Source organism: Camelus bactrianus, chromosome 3, assembly GCF_048773025.1.
Source record: "Camelus bactrianus isolate YW-2024 breed Bactrian camel chromosome 3, ASM4877302v1, whole genome shotgun sequence".
NCBI classification, from domain to species: domain Eukaryota; kingdom Metazoa; phylum Chordata; class Mammalia; order Artiodactyla; family Camelidae; genus Camelus; species Camelus bactrianus.
In genome coordinates this window covers 91630328-91654524 of record NC_133541.1, presented here as the reverse complement: position 1 = coordinate 91654524, position 24197 = coordinate 91630328, and the positions used below count along the sequence as shown (strand labels likewise).

At 35.9% G+C, this 24197-nt stretch overlaps 1 protein-coding gene across 1 annotated transcript in view; it reads right to left on the bottom strand.

The window, feature by feature from the left end:
- The window catches only part of ADAMTS19 (ADAM metallopeptidase with thrombospondin type 1 motif 19), a 222728-nt gene that overhangs the window by 37874 nt on the left and 160657 nt on the right, over positions 1–24197 (bottom strand). The window contains exons 17-18 of the mRNA XM_045507852.2: positions 7517–7674; positions 3632–3785 (exon numbers count right to left, since the gene is read on the bottom strand). Coding sequence (XP_045363808.2) covers positions 3632–3785; positions 7517–7674 — 312 coding nt within the window. The remainder of the gene's footprint in view (positions 1–3631; positions 3786–7516; positions 7675–24197) is intronic.

Below are 24197 nucleotides of genomic sequence, written 5' to 3'. Positions count from 1 at the left end.
TGGATAGAATAGTGCTTTTATTCCTCTTTCCTGCTGAAGATAAATTCTGCACGAGTCTGTTTCCAATGTTCTGTGCTTTGAACTTACTCTCATTTAATTCACGAATATGCTGAAAGATTACAAAGCTCTTTCTGGCTATAAAATCGACAAAACAGGGTCAGAAATGATGCGATTCTTGAAACTCTGTCCATCCACTTTATTTATGAACTGCAAAGGAAAATAATATCCAAATGCCCAGAAATATTTTGGCATTGAAATGAATATATGTCCTATTAACATAGTCAGAGATAATTGAAAACTGTTGACTAAACAGAATGGAACAGATTGGAGAGAGAAGGTCTATTCAAATGCAAATCATATAGAGGTTGCTTATATTTAGGACTATTTTATAAAATCAGCCATTTGAAATAAAAATAAGAACACATCTAAATTCTCATTTAACAGATTAAATAAAACATCTCTCTGAATCCAAAGAAAACCTATATAAGTCTCTAAGGGGCACGCTGTATTTTGTTGAAAGAAATAACACGAAAGCCCTGAGCTGCTCTTGAAGGATGTACATGATCCGGAGGAAATAAGACTTGAACTCAGGAGCCCTGGATTCTAATCTTGGCTCCACCCCAACTGGGTGTGTGACCTTGGGAAGTCTCTTAATCTCTAAGCACTTCAATTTTCTTATGTTAATAATAATGACGAAGTTATGCTTAAGAATATCTAAAAGCCCTTCTGAACTTGAAAGTAAAATAATTTATACTGAATCCCTGATTTTTAAGGTCTGGTGATTGACAAAACGTATTCGAGTTTGTAATTAATGTGATTTCAGAAAAAAATTTTAATGCTAAAAATTTCCTTGTTCAAATTGAAGACTGACAAGTTCTGTATATTTACTCTCGAAGTTTTATTAGACCACAGTCACAGAAGAAATTAAAAAAATAAGGATAATAATATTCACTGGGTAAACGTTTTTCTGTCTAGCATCTCAAATGTGAACAGATTTTAATGACTGCCTTTCAGCGCTGTAACAGGAACCATCAACCTTTTCATCACTGCATTTCCTTACATCCCACCATGGGACGGCAGCTGGTCATTCTTGTCTGAGTTATATTAAAGAAGAACATTCTAACCCTGAGGATTTTCATTTCAAATCTGTTTGTTTCTATGTGTGTTTTTGTTTTTTATGGATAAGAGATGTGAGGCAGAACCCCTCTGGGGAAATGGGCCCTGGAGTCAGTAGAGAACGAGAGAACGAGAGAACGAGGGAGGCAGAGGAAGAGGAACTGGGTGCATCCGGGAGCATCAGCAGGAGAGGACAGGATGGTACGGGATCCCAAGTTACATGCCAATACCGGGGCTCTGGGAGAAAAATGGCCAACGAAACTTTCATTATGCCAGGGATGACTGATAGAAGTTTTTAAACTGTGAGTGACTTGAAATCCTTTTGTTGTAAGTATTCAGTGTCCCTGGGAGCAAAGTGCGTCTGTAGAATCACTCCACTCCCCTGTCTGCCACATTGCCTTTGCTCTGGCTGTGCCAGAGAGCCATGTGCTCCAGGAGTCAGGCGACAGTCCCAGAGCTACAGGTGCCCTGGCCACAGCTGCTCCTCCCCAGTCTCCGCCCCAGCCTCTGCACCTCTGGATGGTCCCGGCACCTTTTTTTCTCTCTCTTGAGGACACTGTGTCTTGCTTTCTCCACAGCCTCCAGTTGGATGGCCATTTTCTTGCTTACACCCCATATCTGGGGACCTAGAGGCAGCCTGGGTGTCACCATGAGACCATTTTCCCTTCCTTCTTCCTAAACCTACAGCTGTGGTGCAGACCATGCAGTGCAGCCCCCTTCTTGCTGTAGCCAAACACCAGTCCCCAGGTGCTCTCCCTTTCAGTCTAGGATTTTAGCTCCTGGGTTACTGCTATACGTTCTAATACTGCTCCAAACACTTTTTTGGTAATTACTATCCATGTGAATGATTCTTCCAACAATGAGGCCTCTCAGTTCTGGGCCCTCTTCTCTTTCCAAAGATCTCTCCTTTCACTTCACTTAAAGCCACTAACTCCCCTGGTCTTGTTATCACCAATAATCTCAGCTCTATTTGCTATCACCATCTCCTGGGTTTCCAGCCCTCTCCCTTAATTACCTGGATCTAAAAGCTCTCTAGCCCCAACAGACCCTATAATCCAACAGTGCTGCCACCGCTTTACTTTTCTTTCAAGCCCTTCATATTTACTTTCTTCCTTACACGACTAAATTCCATGGCCATTTCCAACTCCTTATATACAACTTCAGATCAATTTAATTCCCCTTTTATTTTTTTATACTCAAATGGCAATTCTGAAACTTACACCACACGTCCACTTGTATGTTGCACAGAGCTGGAGGGTAACGTACCATTACGATGAGTGTCACACTACATTCAAGACCAGTAACTTCGAATGGACCATTAGTGCTACCATATAGTCAAAGCACATGAACCCATTTCATTCATGCTCATTCTCTTACTTCACATCTCCTCTCTTTTCAAAATTCCAATATCTCCTTTTCCACCTTCAATCTCACCAAGACAGACTTTACTGATTAGGAAAAAAAAAAGAGCAACCAAAAGAGTACCATAGTAAGTTCCTGAAATCTGCTTCTGTTCACAAATACTCTTTTCTCCCGTTACAAGTGATGGGCTACCCATATTTCTGTCTAAAGCCAACTACTCCATTCTATCCACTGTGTCAACATAAGGATGTCGCTCCAGAAATTTTTTGCTCTCTCTTTCACATCGCTAGTTTCCTGCTCCAGTCCAGAAAACACATAATGGCAGAGTCACGTGTAATTTCCCCCACTGAAAACAACAAACTCTTTGATTTATATTCTCCTCCAGCTAATGCCACATTTCTCTGCTTTCTTCTTTCAGCAAAATTTCCTAAGTTATCTTGGGTTCTTTGTCCAATTCATTGCATGCTATTTTGTCTTGAATTCACTCCATTTAGTCTTTTGAGTCAAATCAGTAAAATTAATTTTGACAGAGTCATCACTGACCTCTACATTTCACATATAATAAATGTAGTATCTTTTAAAATATAATAAACATATTGAAATGTAATAGTCAGTTTCAGTCTGCTTTACTTTTGACTTGTTTGCAGCTTTTGATATAGCTGATCAATCTCTCTTCCTTGTAATACTTTCTCATTTGCCCTACAGGGAAGCATTTTCATCTGCATGTTTTCCCTCCAATGTTCTTGGCTATTTATTTTAATATACTTTGTTGGTTCCTTCTCATCTCTCTGAACTCTATAAACAGAACAGTGTCCCAAGTAAATATAAAAGTATCTGTATGTGACATAACAACCTGTATGGGGTCTAGAGCAGCCCCCATTAAGTGTTTATATTTACACAAAGCAATACAATGGGAAATCATATTGAGTGAGATATGTAACAACTCTTAAAGAGTCTTTCTTCAATTCACGTCAGATTTTGCCATAAAATAGTTCAGGCATTTAGCCCCTAAATGTGTTGCAAAAGACTTTCAGTTTCCAATCCTTTATGGTGCTTGAAATTTCAGATAAGGGGTTGTGGATCTGTCTTAATTATCAACGGTTAGTCAGAAAACAGCTGTCTTGGAAAAGATAAATATTGAAAAATCCTTCACCTCCTCCACACGTGGCATCGCAGTCTTCCCAGCCCGTGTGTGTCCACATGAAAAGGGGCTCAGGTGCTTTCGAGCTCTGATTCTCTGGAAGAGGGTCTGACGGGATAGTGTATTCATAGTGAAGACCATAACTCTGGTCTTGAAACAGCAGCACCTGTAATATGATGTATAGACGTGATCAAGGCATACAGATCAAAGTAGAACGTATTCAATGTGAAGCATACAACTACGGGCATTTATCCTTAAAAATGCTTTTTGCACGGTGTGCATGCGCCTTTAATACATTTGCTTAAATGTTGAAATTGTCCTACTTCTGAAAACACTGGAATTATATATACACTTACCTTTGAGCTAAAGATAGTATGAAAAAAAAAAAAAGTCCACATGAATGAGATCAGAGTTCCCAGATCATTTTCTCCTAAGTCAACGGACTGGACAGTCTCCCAAAGCACGGCACGTATATGAGATGACTTTAGTAGGGGGCATAGGGCCATGTGCCCTCAAGATATAGCCCACAACCTAATATCAAATGTAGCCTTACCGCTCACACAAAAAACAGATGGACAGCAAGTCCCTGTGTCAACAGAGGAAGAAGGTGAAAGACTTTGGGAATCATATTACTCCAAAAGGGTAGAGAACTTCTAAGCCAACTGGAGGGCAAGAATTTTGTTCCATGTATGCTTATAGTTAAACTCTAATTCTGGCAAGGTCACTAATTTTCCATTTATAATAAAGATCATTTCCTTAAAAAAGAAATTTATGTTAAAGAGAACTTTTTAATGCATATTAACTTAATAATGGTACAGTGATGAACACACATGTAAACAGTGCAGGAAACCATAACAGATGTATGAGAATGACTGAATCCTGGGCTACAGTGGACTCAGCCATTAGCAGGAATTGTGTCTGTCTCGTGCTCCCAGGGTAGCCAGGGCCAAGCTTAGAAATGCACCATCATGGAGCAACCATACATATTTTACATGAAAGAAAAATACCTGAAATATATTCACTTTAAATAAAAGAATGAATGAGAATATGTGTTTCCTCATAAATACATTTTCACAAAGTATGTCAAACAAGCCCGTGGAATGTATCCCTTCTATGGATCTGAGGTTCCGCGGAGCAATCTATTACATAACAGGAGGTGATATGTTTTAAAAACTATACATCTAAATTTTAAGTTATGTTAAATTATTAGAGAACTTTGATATTTAACCTGTAATGTAACAAGACAGCTGTAATGACAGGTAATTCAGAGTTAACACTTGCTGGAAAAAAATTTAAATAAGCCCAAGATAATTTTCTTTACTTCTTTTTGTTAAGATTCTGCCTCAATACATCAACAGAAATACTAAGATATATTTTAACAGGCAGATTGGGGAACTAGTATGATGATATTATAAATCAACCATAGTATCAATAAAAATAATACTTTTAAAGTTCACATATGCATAACATACTGGGTACTAGTTCTCAGTACATCACAGCGCTTATTTTGGCTTTATCTCACTTCCTGTTGCCAGTGACTTTCAGTTAAATGAGTTAAAAAAGAGAGAGGGATTGACTTACCTCTTTTTGGTAAGTTTATGGACATCACCAGACTATCACATGATTTTTTAAAATGCTGATGTGAACATATAAATAGCAGTCATTTGCCAACATATTTAATTAAATGAAAGTGTGTCTATTTTTTCTTAAAAATCTACCTTTTCATTGATAGAACTTCAGGGTTCCCTTGAATATCTAATGCCATTTAAAATAAAGACACTGGCTACAAAATCATTAGCTCTTTCTTAAACCATCTGAATTTGGCAGTATTCCTTGCAAGAAGGAAAGTGTGACTGTGTTACAGTTGAGGGGCACATACTGAAGCATGGCAGCAGAAAGTATTGCCTTTCAAAAGTCAGTACCGGCTTTCAATCTGTAATAGTCATTAAAGAAAAATATCTTAGAAGTGCAGTTTCCCTTGGATTACTGAATAAATCCAGGTCACACAGATGCCTTCTTTTAGACATAGTTCACTGACTTTAATTATGTCTCAAGCTTCCAGGAAAAACCTTGGTAATTACCAGTCAGATTAAGGATTCTGCAGCAAGGAAACTCCCTTTGCCCGACACTGAGGTCTCACACGTACTGTTTTAAGATTTTGAATTAAAGGCTCAGTAAAAGAGCCTTGGTCTTGGTCCACAAAAAACGGAGGCTACATTCATGTAAGGGAGGCAACCTGAGGGGCTTTTCTGTAACCTAATCATTAAACATACTTTGTTGTTGATAATGCTGTTATTCTAAGTGACCCAATCATGGAAAGAGCCAGATATTGGTCATACAATGTTTGTTTAGTCATTTCTCTCTCTCTCCCCTGATGGCAGAGGGCAGAGAGTGGAGTTTCCAACTCAAATTAAATAAAATGATCCAAAGGAACTATGGGGAGATGAACAAAATAATTATTTAAAATACATGCAGACTTACGATCCAAGGTTGCCTGGTACAAAGAACTTAGATTTAAGCTTTGCATCAGGGGAGGTGGCACATAGAAGACTGATTAACACCAGTTTATTCAAAGCCAAACAATTTACTGGGAGGCACTGTGCATGTTACTTAACCTTCTACACACTTAGTTTTTTCTAATCTGTAAAAGGGAGCAATAACAATACCTATCACACAGGGTTATTTTGAGGATTAAATGCTATAGTGAACCTTGTAAAGCACTTTTGCCCAGGGTCTGATGCTCAGTGCTCGATAAACGATGTGTGTTATTATTACTAGGATTTGGAACAGAAGGCCCCCATTGCAATTTACCTCGCTCCCTTTATGCACTCCTACTGGTAAAGCCTATGGATTGCAGCTCTAAAAAACATTCTTATTTGAAATGTGGTCACTTGACCAGCAGGAGAGGCATCACCTGGGAGCTGGTTAGAGCTGAAGATCTCAGGTTCCTACCCAGACCAAAGGAATCCGAATGTGCCTTTCAACAGGACCCTCGGGGATCTGCAGGCACATAAAGCAGGAAAAGCGAATGGGCCAATATGAGATTGAACCTCTGGCTCCAAGACCAACTAAAATTGTGTGGAGATACTAAATCATGGGGCAGACCACACTCTGAATAAACAGTCAGTTGGCTGTGTTTTAGAGTTGTTTTATGTTTGGACTTAAAGAAGTGGTGATGTGTGTGACTTTTAGACGTTGCCCCTAGAATTAAACACACCAGCGGCGTGCAATCAGTCCTCTGGCTCCTGAGCCCTTAGCACTGACTGCAATGATCAAGGTCAAAAAGGGCATGTGAACCTGCCACCAGCGTCCTGATCCCTTCACTCCAAACTCAGACCTAGTCTTCTGCTTCATGGTAAAGAAACTTATTATCCCAAACATTCAACTTTTCCTAATTCTCCACGGGAATCAATGAACCTAGTAAGCACACACTTACTAGGTTAAGTGTGAAGGAAGCACTGTTAGAAATTTACCAAGTGTTGTCCCCAAGGATCAACAGCATTTTGTCAAAGGCATTTTATCCAGATGCAGACAACGCCCATTTCACGGATGTATGAAACGCTATGATTTGCCATATTACAGCACCCTCTTTACAGACTTCCACTCTGGTTAGTAAACTTCTGCTTTTAGGGAAAGAGGTTCCTTACTGCCTGCTAATTCACCTCTACTGGGAGTCTGCTAATTCACTAAAACATCTTGTTCTTCTTGTAATAATTTCCATGCTTAGGTACCTTGATTCCAAACACATTAAAAACACCCTAAAAACCCACTTCTTAAATAATTTTAAATGTCTACTTGACAACTCAGATTTGGAGAAAAGATCAGAGAAGGTGTGACGGGAACATCCTTTGTCATAGGAAGTTGATTATGCAATGTTATTGATTCGATCCCTCATACCAGGAGGTGTAAAGGCGACGTAGTAGGACCTTTGGCGGAGATCTTCTCCCAGAGGCCTCGTCTTACATAATGGACAGTAGTTCCCGCTAAATTGAATGTTCCAGAGTGTTCAATCTTCCAGTCACTATTAATAGACTGTTTTCCAGTGTCTCGGAGAGCTATAAAGAGGTTAAAAATATTATGAGATTAACAAGTCTGCATCATTAATCACAATCCACTTGGCATGATTTTGTGAAAAGCATTTCATTCATTTCTAAACGAACAGGTCAGCACTCTCTCATGTAAAACAGGAGGCATCTCCTCTTTGGGAAAGTCTGTAATCACAGCAAATGCCACCAGAATTTCTCCTTCTCTCCTGAAACTGATCACAACCATACACGGTCACATTCATCTTTGCCTCCTCCAGTCTCCTTTGGACACTTGATGTCTGTAACCTTACTTGGCCCCTTAATCATTTCCTCTTTACCATATTATTATTTTAAGGCTATATGTGTCTGTGTTGTCTATACAATGATCCTATGAACAATGTGAGGGCTGGCACTGCATCTTATACATACTCTGTGTCTCCTATGCCACCCAGGAAAGGGTGTGATTAAAGAAGGATCTCCCAAAATCATGTTAACTAACAGATCAAAATGACAGGGTTATGTTCATTACAAAACAATTCAATGATAATGAGATGGTTCTAAAAACAGAACTCAGGGCCTTTTAACATTACTAGCTTGTGACTTGTTGTGTATAAGAATGGAAGATAAATGCTAATTCTCACCCATAAACTGCTTTGCATGGAATTTTGCAGAATAACTTTGTTTATCGACATTTTTTTTGACCTGATCTGTGTTATTTAAATAAAATTCATGACATGGAAGTGAGATGCCATGGTTATCATTTAAAAAAATGAATTAAGGTTTCCTTCTTCAGATTCTTTCTTCTTCCTTCCAGATAACTGAATGCCTCATTCAAAAAAACATTTACATGAACAGTCACTGAAGGTTTTTATGTCATAATTCTATGAAAATGTTTTCATAACTTAAGCCAATAAATATTCCTAAATATTATTTAATCTAATCTCTATGTATTGAATGTCTGAGGATTTCCAACTTTTTAATACTGTGAATAAAGCTCAGATAAACATACTGTACACTAATTATGTGTGTATCTGAGTATTTCCCTTGGATAGATTCCCAGATTTTAATTACAGAATCAAAGAAATAGAACACTTAAAAGATTTTGAAAAACAATGTGTAACTGATTTTCATAAGGTTTGCATCAAATTATGCTTTCATAATAATGACTGAGAGTGTCCATTTCTGAATACCTCCTTGAAAACACCTTTCTCTTATATAATATTTAATCATGATTGAATAATTACCTATCAAGTATCAGCTATAAATCAGGAAATACCCCAAGTTCTGGGATGTCCCCAGATGAATAAGAGAAGTATGTTCTCTGGCTTCAAAGAACTTATCACCTAAGCGGCAAATCAGACATTATCCAAGTCATATAAGTAGCTAACTAATTACAATCACGCTGAAACTTTGGTGGGAGGAGTTAGGAAAGGCTTGCCTGAAGGATGTCATTTACGGAGGATGTTAGCCAGAGCGAAAGAGAAGCCTAGAAAGAGCCTTCAGGACTGAGAGAACTACTCTAGGAAAGGTCTGAAAGCTCAGTGCAGCCTGCTGAGAATCAGGAGGCAAATGTACAGGATGCCAAGTGCACGGAAGAGGATCCTGCAGGGATGGGGCTGGAGAGGTGAGGGACAGCCAGACTTCACAGGTCTTGTTAATTTTTAGAGATCTTTTCCTAAGAAAAAAAATACAAAGCTATAGAAGATTTTGAATAATATTGTGCAGAAAATGGCCTTATCTTGGGAAAATTTGGATGAAGACAGACATTAACATGGCAGCCCCCAAGACAGTAATGGTGGCTTGGCTTAAGGCAGTAGTGAAAAATGTGAAGATGAATTTAGGAGTGAAACTGATAAAGTATGCGGGTGACTTGGTTGTCCTGGATAAAAAGAAGTGTCAGGGATGATTCCAGTTTCTTACTATGAGAAACAGTGGGTTATAATGACAAATAATGAGATGGGAAAGACTAGCAAAAAAAAAAAAATGGTTGAAGAGACATATCAAATGTTAAATTTTGAACAATCCAGATTTTTTAAAAAAAAGTCTCTTTTTGTTATTGAGGTTAAAAGATACTTTTCATTTGCTTATTAGTTACGTGCCTTTTACATTTAAATTAATTAAACAGATTTTAAATTATCTCTTAAGGTTTCTCTGGTCTAATGAGGGACTTTCTGGTGTTTAAATTCCCATTATTATGAGTAATATATTAATAAAATTACTGAAATTATACCTCTTAATTCCTAACAAATAATGTACTACGTATAAAATATATTTTAGATAAAATATTAATCATACGTATTTTCAGATTTATGAAAAATGTATTATTAATTTTTACTTTGAATTGTAAACATGAAGGAGAAATTCATTGACAGAAAACTCTCAACACCTTACAAATAGTTATTACCATCTACAAATGGATATATTTCTGATCATGCTAGATTGAGTTAAAAAAAACCCAATTTTGCCTAAAAGGTAAAGTATTTCTGGTATTTCTCTAAGGTCTATTAAATATTTTGAGAAAGTTTTTGCCCTAGATTTGTACTGTGGCCAGTATAATTCTGTTTTGTCCCTGTATTTCAACATATATTCAAGGTACTATTGTAAAGGACCATTTCCTGAAAATCTCTAATAAAAATGCCTTAAAACACATTTGTGGTGACCATATAATGGTAAGACTCAGCTACTATTCTGGAATTCAGCACCCCCCGCCCAATGCCACATGTGTGTACGTGAAAACATATAATTTACAACCTTAACAGCAACCTCATCTGCAGACTCAATACTCCGGGTGTGTGGTGTTTCTTGGTCTTTGTTTTTAATTTATTAGCTTCAAAAATGTGTTTTTAGAAAACCTGCTTCTGGCCATATCCGAGTAACTGGGACTGCACTCTCTCTCCCACTGTAAACAACTAGAAAAATAGACAATGGATGAAACGACCATTCTCAGACACTAGACAAGTGACAACGGGGAACTGTGATCCCAGAGAGGAGGAGACCAAATGTGACCCCTAAAATTACTTGACTTTCTGCCTGAATAATTGAGCAGATCCCACCCCAGAATCAAGGAACTGAAGCAGAGCACAGATAAGGAGGGCTTCAGGGAGGAGGGGACATAGAGAATGGGCTTCAGGCTGGCTAAGGCATCTGGAATTGGCTTTATGGAGCAGTGGAGAAGAGCGGGCTGCACAGAGACGAGCTTCACAAATCTGCAAAGGTGCTCCTCTGAGCATGAGGCTAAATACTCAGCAGCAAGTAAGTGGGGTGAGATTCCTCAAGGCTGGGAAAAGAGCAACTACCTAGGACCTGTGAGCTGTACAACTGCTGGCGCTCACGGAGGGCTGGAAGACATGTGTTCCAGTCTGCTGAAGGGCAGAGATCTTATTGCACACACAGAGCCTAATAGAAAGGCTGCCTATTAGAAATAAGGGTGGACTAGTCCTAGAATAAAGGCTCCTTGAAAAGGGAGGGTAGGCACAAGAATTATTTGAAGGTATAATGTTCAAAATTATTTCCAAATTTGATATAAACCATAAACCTACGGATCTGAAAAGTACACCAGAAGCCAAACAGCATAAGCACAAAGGGGGAAGCCAAACCAAGGCACAACATAATCAAACGGCTGGAACACAGTGACAGGGACAACAATCTTAACAGTGACCAGAAAGGAAATAAGCATATTGGTTATAATGTCTTTTGGAGCTTAAAGCATATGTATAAATAAACTGATTATGTAAAATGTAGAAATAAAATGTATGATAGCACACGGAGGGCAAGCAGGTAAAGGGGAGTACACTGTTTTAAGGAACTTACATTGTATGTAAAGTGACACAATATACTTTGAAGGGAGACTATGATAAGTTAAAAATCCACGTTGTAAATACTAAAGCAGCCAGTGAAAAAACAAGAGTTATATTTAGCTGATAAGCAAATAAAGGAGATTAATGGAATACTAAAAAACTACTTAATCCAACAGATTGCCAGATAAAGAGGGGAAAAAGGATTAAAAATGAAAAATTCAATTATGTCCACAATTTTATTACATTTAAATGCAATAGGAATATTAGTTAAAGGAGAGAGATTATCAGGCCAGAGGGAAAAAAAGGATGGACTCTATATTCAATTTATAAGAATGTACTTTAAACATGTAAATCAATGGCTTTATAGAAGACTCCCTCACATCACACACAAAAATAAACTCAAAATGGCTCAAAGCCTTACACATAAGACAAGACACCATAAACCGTCTAGAAGAGAACATAGGCAAAACAGCCTCTGACATAAATCATAGCAGTGTTTTCTTAGGTCAGTCTATCAAGGCAATAGAAATAAAAGCAAAACGAAATGAATGAGACCTAATTAAACTCATAAGTCTTTGCACAGCCAAAGAAACTATACACAAAATGAAAAGACAACCTATGGATTGGGAGAAAATATTTGCAAATGATGTGACTGACAAGAGTTTAATTTCCTGAATTTACAAATAGCTCATACAACTCAATAACAAAAAAACCAAACAACCCAATAAAAAAATGGGCCATGCCAAGACAGTGTGGACAGTGCTTAAAAAAACTGAAAATAGAGTTACTATATGATCCAGCAATCCCACTCCTGGGCATACATCTGGAGAAAACTCTTATTTGAAAACATACACGCACCCCAGTGTTCATAGCAGCACTATTTACAGTAGCCAAGACATGGAAGTAACCTAAATGTCCATGGATAGATGAATAGATAAAGAAGATGTGGTATATACATATATAATGGAATACCACTCAGCCATAAAAAAGAATGAAATCATGCCATTTGTAGCAGCATGGATGGACCTAGATAAGTAAAGTAAGCCAGACAGAGAAAGACAAATATCATATGACATCACTTATATGTGGAATCTGAAAAAATGACACAAATGAACTTATTTATAAAATAGAAACAGACTCATAGACACAGATGACCAACTTATGATTACCAAAGGGGAAACGTGGTGGAGGAGATAAATTAGGAGTTTGGGATTAGCAGATGCAAACCACTATATACAACAACAAGGCCTTACTGTGTAGCATAGGGAACTATATTCAGTAACTTGTAATAAACCAATAATGAAAAAGAATATATATGTATGTGTATATGTATAACTGAATAATTATGCTACAGATCAGAAACCAACACAACATTGTAAATCAACTATACATCAAATAAACAAACAAACAAACAAATAGGAGATTAAACTGAAAGGGATGGAAAGAACTAAGCATGCAACGCAAGTCACAAAAAAGATTATCAGCTACATTAATATCAGATAGCACGGACTTCAGGGCAAGGAATATTCTCAGAGATCAAAAGAGAATTTTTTAAAATGTCTTTTAAATTTAAACTTACTTTAAATGTAAAATCTTAAATGACACTTAAAATTTATTAATGAGATCATACAATCCTAAGTGTATGACACAGCATCAAAATACATGAAGCAAAAACTGACATAACTGAAAGGAGAAACAGAAAAATCCGTAATTTTAATCAATATTCAGAGACGAATCAGCAATTGCAGAATATAAATTTTTTTCAACTATAAATGAAACATTAACCAATATAGACAACAGGCCATGAAATAAGTCTCAGTTGAAATCAGCATGGCTAATCCCTGAACAACATGGATTTGAACTGTGTGGGTCCACTCATATGTGAAAATTTTCAATAGTAAATACTTCAGTACTACATGATCCCCTGTTCCTTGTTGGTTGAACTCCTGGATGTAAAATATCACATTCTACATATGGAGCAAGGGTGTATATGGAGTTCCAACTATAAATTATATTCTGATTTGTGTCTGCATGGAGGGTAGATGCCCCTAATCCCCATGTTGTTGGAGGGTCAACTGTATATTCTCTTTCCACACAGATTTAAACTGGAATTAATAACAAAATATCTACTAAAAATCTACAAATACCTGAAAATTAAATAAGACATTTACAAATAACCCATGAGTCAATGTAGAAATCACAATGGCAATTTGAAAATATTTTAAAATAAAAGTGCAACATACAAAAATTGCAGAATGCAGCTAAGACAGTGCTTAGACAGAAAAACTATCGTATTAGCAAAGAAGAAACAACTAAAATCAGTCATCCAAGTTTCTACCTTGAAATGGTATAAAAAAGAGCAATTTAAACCAAAAGCAAGTAGGAAGAAAACAATAAAGAGCAGAAGTCAACTGAATAGAAAGTAGATTAGCAGATACAATCAATGATGCCAAAAGTTGGTTATTTTAAAAGATGAAAAGTGGATTAAACTCTAGTTTGAATAAGAAAAAAAGACACAAATTAATAGTATCAGAAATGAGAGAAGAAATATTGCTATAGTGCTTACAGACACTGTAGTGTAATAAGGTCATACTACAAACGACTTTAAGACAAAAGATTTGATAAGGTAAGTGCAATTGATTACTTCTCTGAAGACATAAGAAGAAAAAGAACATCTGAATAATTATCAACACACACAGTAAAGAAATTAGGTTGGGATTCAAAAATCCTCCCACAAAGAAAATACCAATGTTCACACGTCTAAGGAAAACCAATACCAGTCTTACACAAAATTTACTATAAAATATAAGATGAGAAGCACAAGGTTCTTCAAATGTACTAAAAATGTTATTTTTTAAGGTAGATGAAAAATAGAAACATCTGCATTTTACTCTTCCCTTTAACTAACCTATCAGTTAAGAATATTTGTCTCTATTAAATATCAGGAAAATCACATGTTTATATATTCTAGACAACTTCTTTTCATGCTAAGTTTATTGCACATATTTTTCCCTGACACTATGGCTTGCCTTTTCATTTTCTTAACGATATCTTTTAAGGAGCAGTTTTACTTTTAATGAAATCCAACATATGTATTTTTGGTTGGGAGAGTTGGTAGTTTTGTACATCCACTGTAAAGAAATCCTTGTGTACCACAGTGTCATTAATATGTTTCTCCTATGACCTCTGCTGTAAGTTTTAGAGTTTTAGCTTTTTTGTTTAGATTTCCAATCCATTTTGAGTTAATCTTTGTGTATGTTGCAGGTTTGGGCCAAGGTTCAATTTTTTCCCCTCATATAAATATGAAGTTATTCCAGCATTATTTGTTTAAGGAGTACCTTTTCTCTTTGCATTACCTCAACACTTCGATTGGAAGTCAGTTTACTTCATATGCATGTGTTTCATTTCACTATAGTGATGAATTTGTCAGTTTTTCTTGGTCAATTTTTGCTTTAAAGCTTTGAAGTTATATTTCTGGGTTTATATAACTTAAAATTATAGTATCTTTGTGATAAATGAATTCTTTCATAATTATCTCGTGAACTTTTTTTATCTTGAGCAATGCATTTTTCTGTAAAGTGAGTTTTGTTTTACATTACTATGGCTACATCAGTGTATTTTGGTCTGTATTTTTCTGGTACAGTTTTCCACTCTTTGATTTTCAATTTTTGTGAAACTTTAAAAACATGTCTCTTATGAATACAATATACTTGAATTGTTTTTAAAAACCAGTGTGATAATTTTTGCCTTTTATCTAGATATTTCAATTTTAAATGTTTATTAAGACTACTGGTATCTTTTGATTTACCTATTACTATCTTATTTTGTGCTTTCTTTTTTCCTGCTTGTTGTATATTTTTGTTTTTCTCCTATCTTGTTTTCTGTTGACTGAGTTTTTAAAATTTCATGTTAAAAATTACATTTGGTTTTCTGAATGTGTTTAGTCAATTTTGTTTACTCTTATTTTTAAATCCCTCTTTTATATATTTAAACATATTACCATAATACTTTTATATTTCCTGTATACGATAAAAATATATATGCCTGATTCTGTTATCATTATTTGTACTGGGTTTTGCTTATAGTGTCTATTTCCTTCTGTGTTTTCTGAACTTTTTAATTTTTATTAAAAAATTATATTTGTTGAACTTTAGAGAATTCCTTTGAGGCCTGATTTAAAGGTAAATTACCTTCAAAAAGGATTTGCATTTGTATATACCAGCCACCTCGGTAACTTCATTAAAATAAATGTCTTGAGGGTTTTGGGCTTCACAGAGTAAACTGGTGCAGCAAATCCCTATGAGCATTTACTGCGGGTTACAAATTCCCCAGGAATTTGATTTTCTATCTCCACCTGGTACCAAAGTTAATATAGACACATTTCCTATCTTTCTCCTTTTATGGTGCAAATACAACACAGGCACTTCGAGATCTCACAGTGGGCTTGTAGACCTTTGGGTCCTGCTCTTCCGAGAGGTCTCCTGTTAGAGCCTCCACTTTGTAAAGGGCTTAAGCTTTGTTTCCTGTCACAGTTTCCCTTGGCCCTCAGAGTCTAAATTGGTCACCAGGATTAAGCATAAGTGGGTCTTCAGTGAGCCTAATACTCTGGCTTCTGTTCTCATTTTGTTTTTGGCATGTGAGGGATCCTTTAATTTCTTTCCAGTTCAGAGATAAATTTAAAAAGTGAAGTAAGCCAGAAAGAGAAAGAAAAATACCATATGATATCACTTACATGTGGAATCTGAAAAAAAGGCCAAATGAATTTATTTACAAAACAGAAACAGACTCACAGACATAGAAAACAAACTTATGGTTACCAGGGGGGAGGAAAGGGGTATGAAAGGATAAATTGGGAGTTTTGAGATTTGCAGATACTAATATATATAAAATAGATAAACAACAAGTTCATACCGTATGGCACAGGGAACTATCGTCAATATCTTGTAGTAACACGTTGAAAAAAATATGAAAATGAATATATGTATATGACTGAAGCATTTTGCTGTATACCAGAAACTGACACAAAATTGTAAACTGACTATACCTTAATTAAAACATACATATACAATTAAAAAAATTAAGAAAAAAGTTTTTAAAGTGTTCTTTCTTCCTCCTTTTGTATTTTGCTCAACATTTTAAACTGTTTTCAGTGAGAATTCTTCCCTTGGTGGGTTGCATACAAAACTGCAGGCAAGGGGGAAGGGTCTAGCTCAAGTGGTGCAGCACATGCTTAGCATACACAAGGTCCTGGGTTCAATTTCCAGCACCTCCTCTAAAAATAAATAAATCAGTAAACCTAATTACTTCCTCCCACCAAAAACAAAACAAAACAAAACAAAATAAAACAAAAAACCTGCAGGCAGGGTAAGCCGACCCATATGACTTCTAGCTAAACTGCTTTCCATTTAATACTTCTTGATAAATTATTAACATATTAGAGCCATGATCTTCAGAAAAGCAGAGAATAATGGCATATGGGAATACAACTCCAAGAGAGAGTAATGAAAAAGAATAGCTGTATCAGGAGGGAATTAAATGTCTCCTATGAGATAACGTACAGTTTGATGTAGACACGTTAATCGTTAAAGAATGATTAATTTCCGGGAAATGATTTATTTTTTCTTTCTTTTTGCTAAAACTACTTTAGATGAAGAGTTTCAATGACTTCCTCCCACTGCCTGAAAGAGCTTTTAGAAAACATGGTTTATGATATGTATTCTTTGCCTTTAAAGAATGGATTAAGCTTGAAATCTAGGATTCTAGGTTTGAAATCTAGGATTTGAACTGTCATTTCTTTATTTCAAATCTGCCACTCATCCATGTGTCTTATCTCAGTAAATTCTATTATTATTTTCCTAGTTGTTGAAGGCAGAAACTGCAAATTTTTCTCTTCTATCACTATGCACATCCATTTTCTAACAAGTTTCATCAGCGAACTTCTTCAATGTCTAGAAGCAATTGGGTTTTTCTCATTCCTGTCCTCTGGATGAAATTATGAACCGGTCCCCTTGTCTTCATTCTTATACCCTTCCAAAAGGAGAATTGTTTTTCCCTCAGTTAAGCAAGCAAGGGAACTTAGTAGGTTGCTGAGTAAACATGGTGACATTTCAACAATGATTTAATCTCCGTAGTAGTATTCAGAATGTTTAGAAGCATTGATGCTACTTCCTTATACAAGTAAAAGACCCTAGTAATGTAGGCCTGAGGTTAAGCACGAGGAAAACTGACAATAATATGGCCAGACACTCAACACAGATGTGCAATTCCACTTTTCAACTAAAAGATCTTTTAACAACAAAAAGTGATTGGAGATCTATGTTTAGAGATTTGCACCAGGGAAGAAAGGTGGGGCCTGGCAGGTTTGGAGGTAGTAACTGGAGAAGAAAATAGTCATTTTAAGATTTGTATTTCCCTGTGTTAATCTTACAGAACAACTGATCACATTACGTTAAGAAAAGGGGGAAAAGAGGGAATTTGGGGGAAGTTCAAGGAAAATTTGTTCATATAGGACTTGTACTTTAAAATCATAAATGTTGCAGAGAAGGCAATGATAAAAAGAAAAAGTGAAATTAAAAAAAAAGATAGTAGGAATCAGATAGTGTGGCCACACTTCTTGGGTTTAAATCTAGGATCATAGATTTTAAGATGTGTGACCTTGGGAAAGAAATTGAAACTCTCTGTTCCTCTATTCTCTTACTTTAAAAAACTGGGAAATGAGCAGTGCTTACTTTATAAAGTTGTTGTGAGGACTTGATTGACCAAATATATTTAATGCACTGACCCATACTCATCACTATACAATTGTGAACCATCTTTTCTTAGTTAAAATTCACTCAAAAAATTCTTTATTAATTCCTGTGTGCCAGACTCTGTTTTAGTCACTGCAGATATGGCTCTGAGCAGAATCACCTCTGCTTTCAAGAATTAACAATGGAGACAGATGTTATAAAGCATGCATGTGAACAAATAAGACAATTCAAACAGCGATAAGTTCTATAAGGGAAATAAAGCAGGACAGTCTAATAGGGAGTGGCCTGGTTAGGGGTCACAGTGGATATGAAGAAAAAGTGATAGGTGTGAAGAACGGACTGGACTTGCTGATGTATTGTATTACAGTGGTGAAGAGAGTTTTCAAAGAGAACCCCTAGTTTTGGTACAAACGACTAGCTAGAAATTAGTGACTGTGGTAGGATAAAAAATGGCCCCCTCCAGGAGACATTCATCTCCTGAAAGACAGACGTCATACAAAGCATCTTCTCTGACCACAGTGAGATGAAGTTAGAGAGCAACAGCAGAAGGGAAACTGGGAAAATCACAAACTGGTGGAACTAAAACAACACACCAGTGGATCAAAGAAGAAATCACAACGCAAATTAGAGAATGTTTTGAAACATGAGAATGAGAACACAGAACACAAGGTACCGAAGCTTACAGGACACCGTGAAAGCAGTGTTACAGGGGTAAATTTACAGCTAGAAACGTTTACGCTAAAAAAGAATAATGATCCCAAATTAACAACCTCACTGTATAACTTAAGGAACAAGAAAAAGAATAAACGAAACCTAAAAGCTCTAAGAAGAAAGGAAATAACGAAGACTACGGCAGAGATACATGAAATAGAGAAAAGAAAAATAATAGAAAAGATTAAAAAATCACAAGTTAGTTCTCTGAAAAGATCAACAAAACTGACAAACCTTTAGCTATATTGAATAAGAATGAATGAAAACAAGACACCTAAAAAAATCAGAAATTAAAGTGAGGACATTACAACTAATGCTAAAGAAATAAAAAGGATTGTAGGAAAGTACTGTGAACAACTGTATGCTAACACACTGGATAACCTAAATGAAATGAAACAATTTTTAGAACCACAAAACAAGAGAGATACTATAAATACACCTATAACTAGTAAGGAGATTGAATCAGTAATCAAAAATATCTCCCAAAAGAAAAGTCCTGTACCTTACGGCACTAAGACACTACAAAAAAAGAAAACAGACCAATTTTCCTTATGCATACTGATGCAAAAATCCTCTACAAAATACATGCAAACCTAATTTAGGAGAATAAAAAGGCATCCAAATCAGAAAGAAAGTAGTAGAATTATTTCTATTTGCAGATGATATGATCTTCTACACAGAAACCACTAAAATTTTAACAAAAAAATTAGAACTAATAAATAAATTTAGAAAAGTATCAGGATACAAAGTCAACACATAGAAAGCATTGCATTTCTATACACTAGTAATAAAAAATCTGAAAAGGAAATTAAGAAAACATTTCTATTTATAATAGCATAGCATCAAAAGTAATTAAGTACTTAATTAATTAATTAATTACTTGGTGAATTAACTTCACCAAGAAAGTGAAAGACTTACACAATGAAAACTATAAAACATCTCTGAAAGAAATTAAAGAAGAGGTAAATAAATGAAAACACATTCCAGGTTCAGGAACTGGAGGACTTAATACTGTTAAGGTGTCAATATTATCCAAAGTGGCCTACAATTCAATGAATTCCCTATCAAGATCCAAATGCCCTTATTGTGCAAAAATGGAAAAAAAAAAAACTGTCTTAAAATTCATACGGAATCTCAAGAGACCCTGAATAGCCAAAACAATCTTGAAAAACAGGAACAAAGCTGGAGACTCACACTTCCTGATTTCAAAACTTACTAGAAAGCTACAGTGATTAAAACCGTGTGCTACTGGCATAAAAACAGACATATAAACCAACGCAACAGAATAGAGATCCCAGAAATAAATCCTTGCATTTATGGCCAAATGATTTTTGACAAGGGTGCCAAAATCATTCAATAGAGAAAGGACAGTCTTTCAACTGGTGGTGCTGGGAAAACTGAGTATTCACCTTCAGAAAACTGAAGTTTGACCCTGAATTTATACCATGTACAAGATTTAATTCAAAATGGATCAAGAATCTAAATGTCAGACCTAAAACTATAAAACTCTCAGAAGAAAATATAAGGTGAAAACTCCACAGTGCTATGATTCCTTGGATATTGCACCATGGGCACAGATTATAAAAGAAAAATAGACAAACTTCATGAAAATTTGAAAATTAAAAAATTCTGCACATCAAAAGACACTATTAACAGAGTAAAAACCCACAGGATGTGAGAAAATATTTGAAAATCAATCTCATGAGGGATTAAGATCCAGAATATGTAGAGATTCCTAAAACTCATCAATAATAAAACCAAATAACCTAATTAAAAAATGGGTAAAGGGCCTGAATAGGTACTTCTCCAAAAGTTATATAAAGCCAACAAGCACATGAAAAGATGCTCAACATCACTAATCAATAGAGAAATACAAATACAAATCCATCATGAGATATCACCTCATGCCCATCAGGATGGCTACTATCAAAACAAACAGAAAACAAGTGTTGGTGAGGACATAGAGGACCTAGAACCCTTGCACCCCGTTGGTGGGAACAGAAAATGGTGCGGCACCTGTGGAAAATGTTACCCAGTTCCTCAAAAAAATTAAAAATAGAACTGGCCTATGATCCAGCAATTCTACTTCTGGGTTTCTACTCAAAAGAATGAAAAGCTGGGTCTTGATGAGGTACCTGTATAGCCACGTTTATAGCAGCATTATTTACAATAGCTAAAATGTTCACGGTAGCTAAAATGTTGCTTCCTGGGAGGCAACCCAAGAATCCACAGATGAATGGAAAGAGAAGCAAAAGGTGGCATATACATACATTGAAATAATATCCAGCCTTTAAAAGGAAGGAAATGCTGACAAATGCTACAGCATGGACAAATCTTGAGAACAGTATTCTAAGAAATATGTCAGTCATAAAAGGACACTTACTGTATGACTCCATATACGTGAGGTGTGAAGAGTGGTCAAATTCATGGACACAGAAAGCATGATGGAGGTTACCAGAAGATAGGAGGATGGCGGAATGGGGAGTTACTATTAATGGGTCCAAAGTTTCAGTTTCAGGAGATAAAAAGAGTTCCGGAGCTGGATGGCGGTGGCTGCACAACAAAGTGAACGTACACAATGCCACTGAACTGTGCACTTAACATAGTTAAGATGCTAAATTCTATGTTACATGTATTTTACCACAATTTGAAAAACATGTATTTTTAAGGCAACAAAATGATGCCTGAATTCCTGGAACATATGAATGTTACCTTATATGGTAAACAAACAAACAAACAAATAACCTTGCAGGTATGATTAAGTTAAGGATCCTGAGATGAGACTGTCCTAGATTATCCAAGAGGGCCTAAAATGCAATCATATGTAGCCTTATAAGAGGTACAAACAGGGTTGTTTGAACACAGAAAAAGAAGAGGAGGCAATGACACTAGGGAGGCAGAGATTGGAGTGCTGTGGTCCCAAGCAAAAGAATGATGGTAGCCACTGGACGCTGGAAGAGGTGAGGAATTGATGCTCCCCTAGAGACTCCAGAGACAGTACAGCTTTGCAGACATCTTGATTTTTGGTTCAGTAAAACTGATGATGGCCTCCAGAACTTACAAGAGAATAGATTTCTGCTGTTTTAAACCACCAAGTTCTTGGTAATTGTCACAGCAGTCATAGGACACTAATACAGTGACATTAACTATAGTGAGGAAAACTAAAGGAAGAGGTTTCAGCACAAGATGGAAATAAAATTTTTGATTTACACATTATTTCTGCGGTACATATGAGAATTTGATAATTTACATCAAATAAAATTGTTCAGCAAAGAAGCCAGATGTGAGTCCCTAGGGAGACAGTATAGCAGAGAAGACAGTAGGGCCCAGGCTTGAGCGCTACAGTATGAGAACATTTGGACACCAGGTAGAGACTGAGAATCCAACAAAAGAGGGCATTTGCTGACCCTGACAAAGGCAGTTATTGTAGAGGTGAGATCAAAACAAGACAGGATAGGTTGAAGAGCCAGGGAAGTCAGGAATTAGAGGGATAATGGAGATTTCCCATTTGTAAAACCACCAAGTTTATCCAGCCATGTTTGTTAGCATATTACAAATCAGAGTACAATGTAGAGTTTTGCAGAACTAAGAAAACTCCATTTGAGACATTCTTTTCCAGCTTGGAAAAAAGAAAACATATCCCCAAGTGTAAATGCCAACTGTCTGCTATTAAATGAAAGTACTGCAAATGTCTCAATTTTATACAGTGTCTCCAAAAAATGGATATTGCAACTTTAATCTGAATTTGGGTATACAGCAAGATTTACTTGCACTTAAAATGAATTTAAAAACCAAATCAGGTAAAAATAGATAAAATTTATGTATTAGTAATGACTAACAAATGAGTGTGTCACATGACAAAGAATTTATTTTACTGTCCCCTTTCTTCAAATTTTCCTACTCCTAGAAAGCAAACCCTAATGTGAAAAATGACTCAATCCAACTGTAGACTATTTTCAATGTCACAGAGCAGAAACAATCATGTAATTCTGGGTTATTTTTTCATGTATGAAGTGTTTTCCTATCAAGACATTATTTTTGATTTGAGAAAGAATATAATGAGGAAATTATTTTTGTTAAGAAGGAAAAAAAGACACAAAGGCATTCTTTAACAATAATATAAACACAATGTTTAAGTTCTGGGAGAATATTCAGTCTTTTGCCAGACCTATCACATTATATTCTCCTATCTGTGGATGCCACTGACTATAAAAGATCATTTCACGTGATTTAATTAGTTTGAAATATTAATATATAACCAATATGTATTCTGACAACACAGTATTTTCTTTCATATGCAGAAACAGTAATTGGCCTAATTAAAATAGCTGATACAATTTTTTTTCCACAAGCAATACTTAAAAATTTGAAAAATACTTGAGGGCCCACATAAATAAAACTGGAAATGAAAGAAAAGGTACTATCAACACTACAGAAATACAAAAGGTCCTAAGAGATTGCTATGAACAATTATATACCAATATACTGGACAACCAAAAATTAATGAATAAATTCCTAGAAATGTGCAATCTCCCAAGACTGATTCAGGAAGAAATACAAAGCATGAACAGACTAATTACCAGTAATGAAATTGAACCAGTAATCAAAAAACTCCCAACAAATAAAATTCAAGGACCAGATGACAACACACGTGAATTCTACCAAACAGCTAAATAATAGTTAATGTCTACCCTTCTAAAACTCTTCCCCCAAATTGAAGAATGCTGCCAAATTCATTCTGTGAAGCCAGCATCATCCTGATACCAAAACCAGGTAAAGACAACACAAAAAAAGAAAACTACAGGCCAATAACCCTGAAGAATATAAAAGCAAAAATCCTCAACAAAATATTAGCAAATCAAATCTAACAATACAGTAAAAGGATCATACACTATGACTGAGGTTTATCCCAGGGATGCAAGGATGGTTCAATATTCATAAATGAATCAATGTGATACACCATGCAAACAAACTGAAGAATAAAAATCATATGATCATCTCAATAGATGCAGAAAAACTTTTGACAAATTCAACATTCATTTATGACACAAACTCTCAACAAAGAGGGTATAGGGGGAACATATCTCAACACAATAAAAGCCAGATATGACAAAACCACAGCCAACATCATACTCAATGGTGAATAGGTGAAAGCATTTCCTCTAAGATCAGGAACAAGACAAGTATGCGACCCTTGTCACTTTCATTCAGTGACATAGTATTTGAAGTCAGAGCCACAGAAATTAGACAAGAAAAAGAATCCAAATTGGAGAGAAAGAAGTAAAACTATCACTCT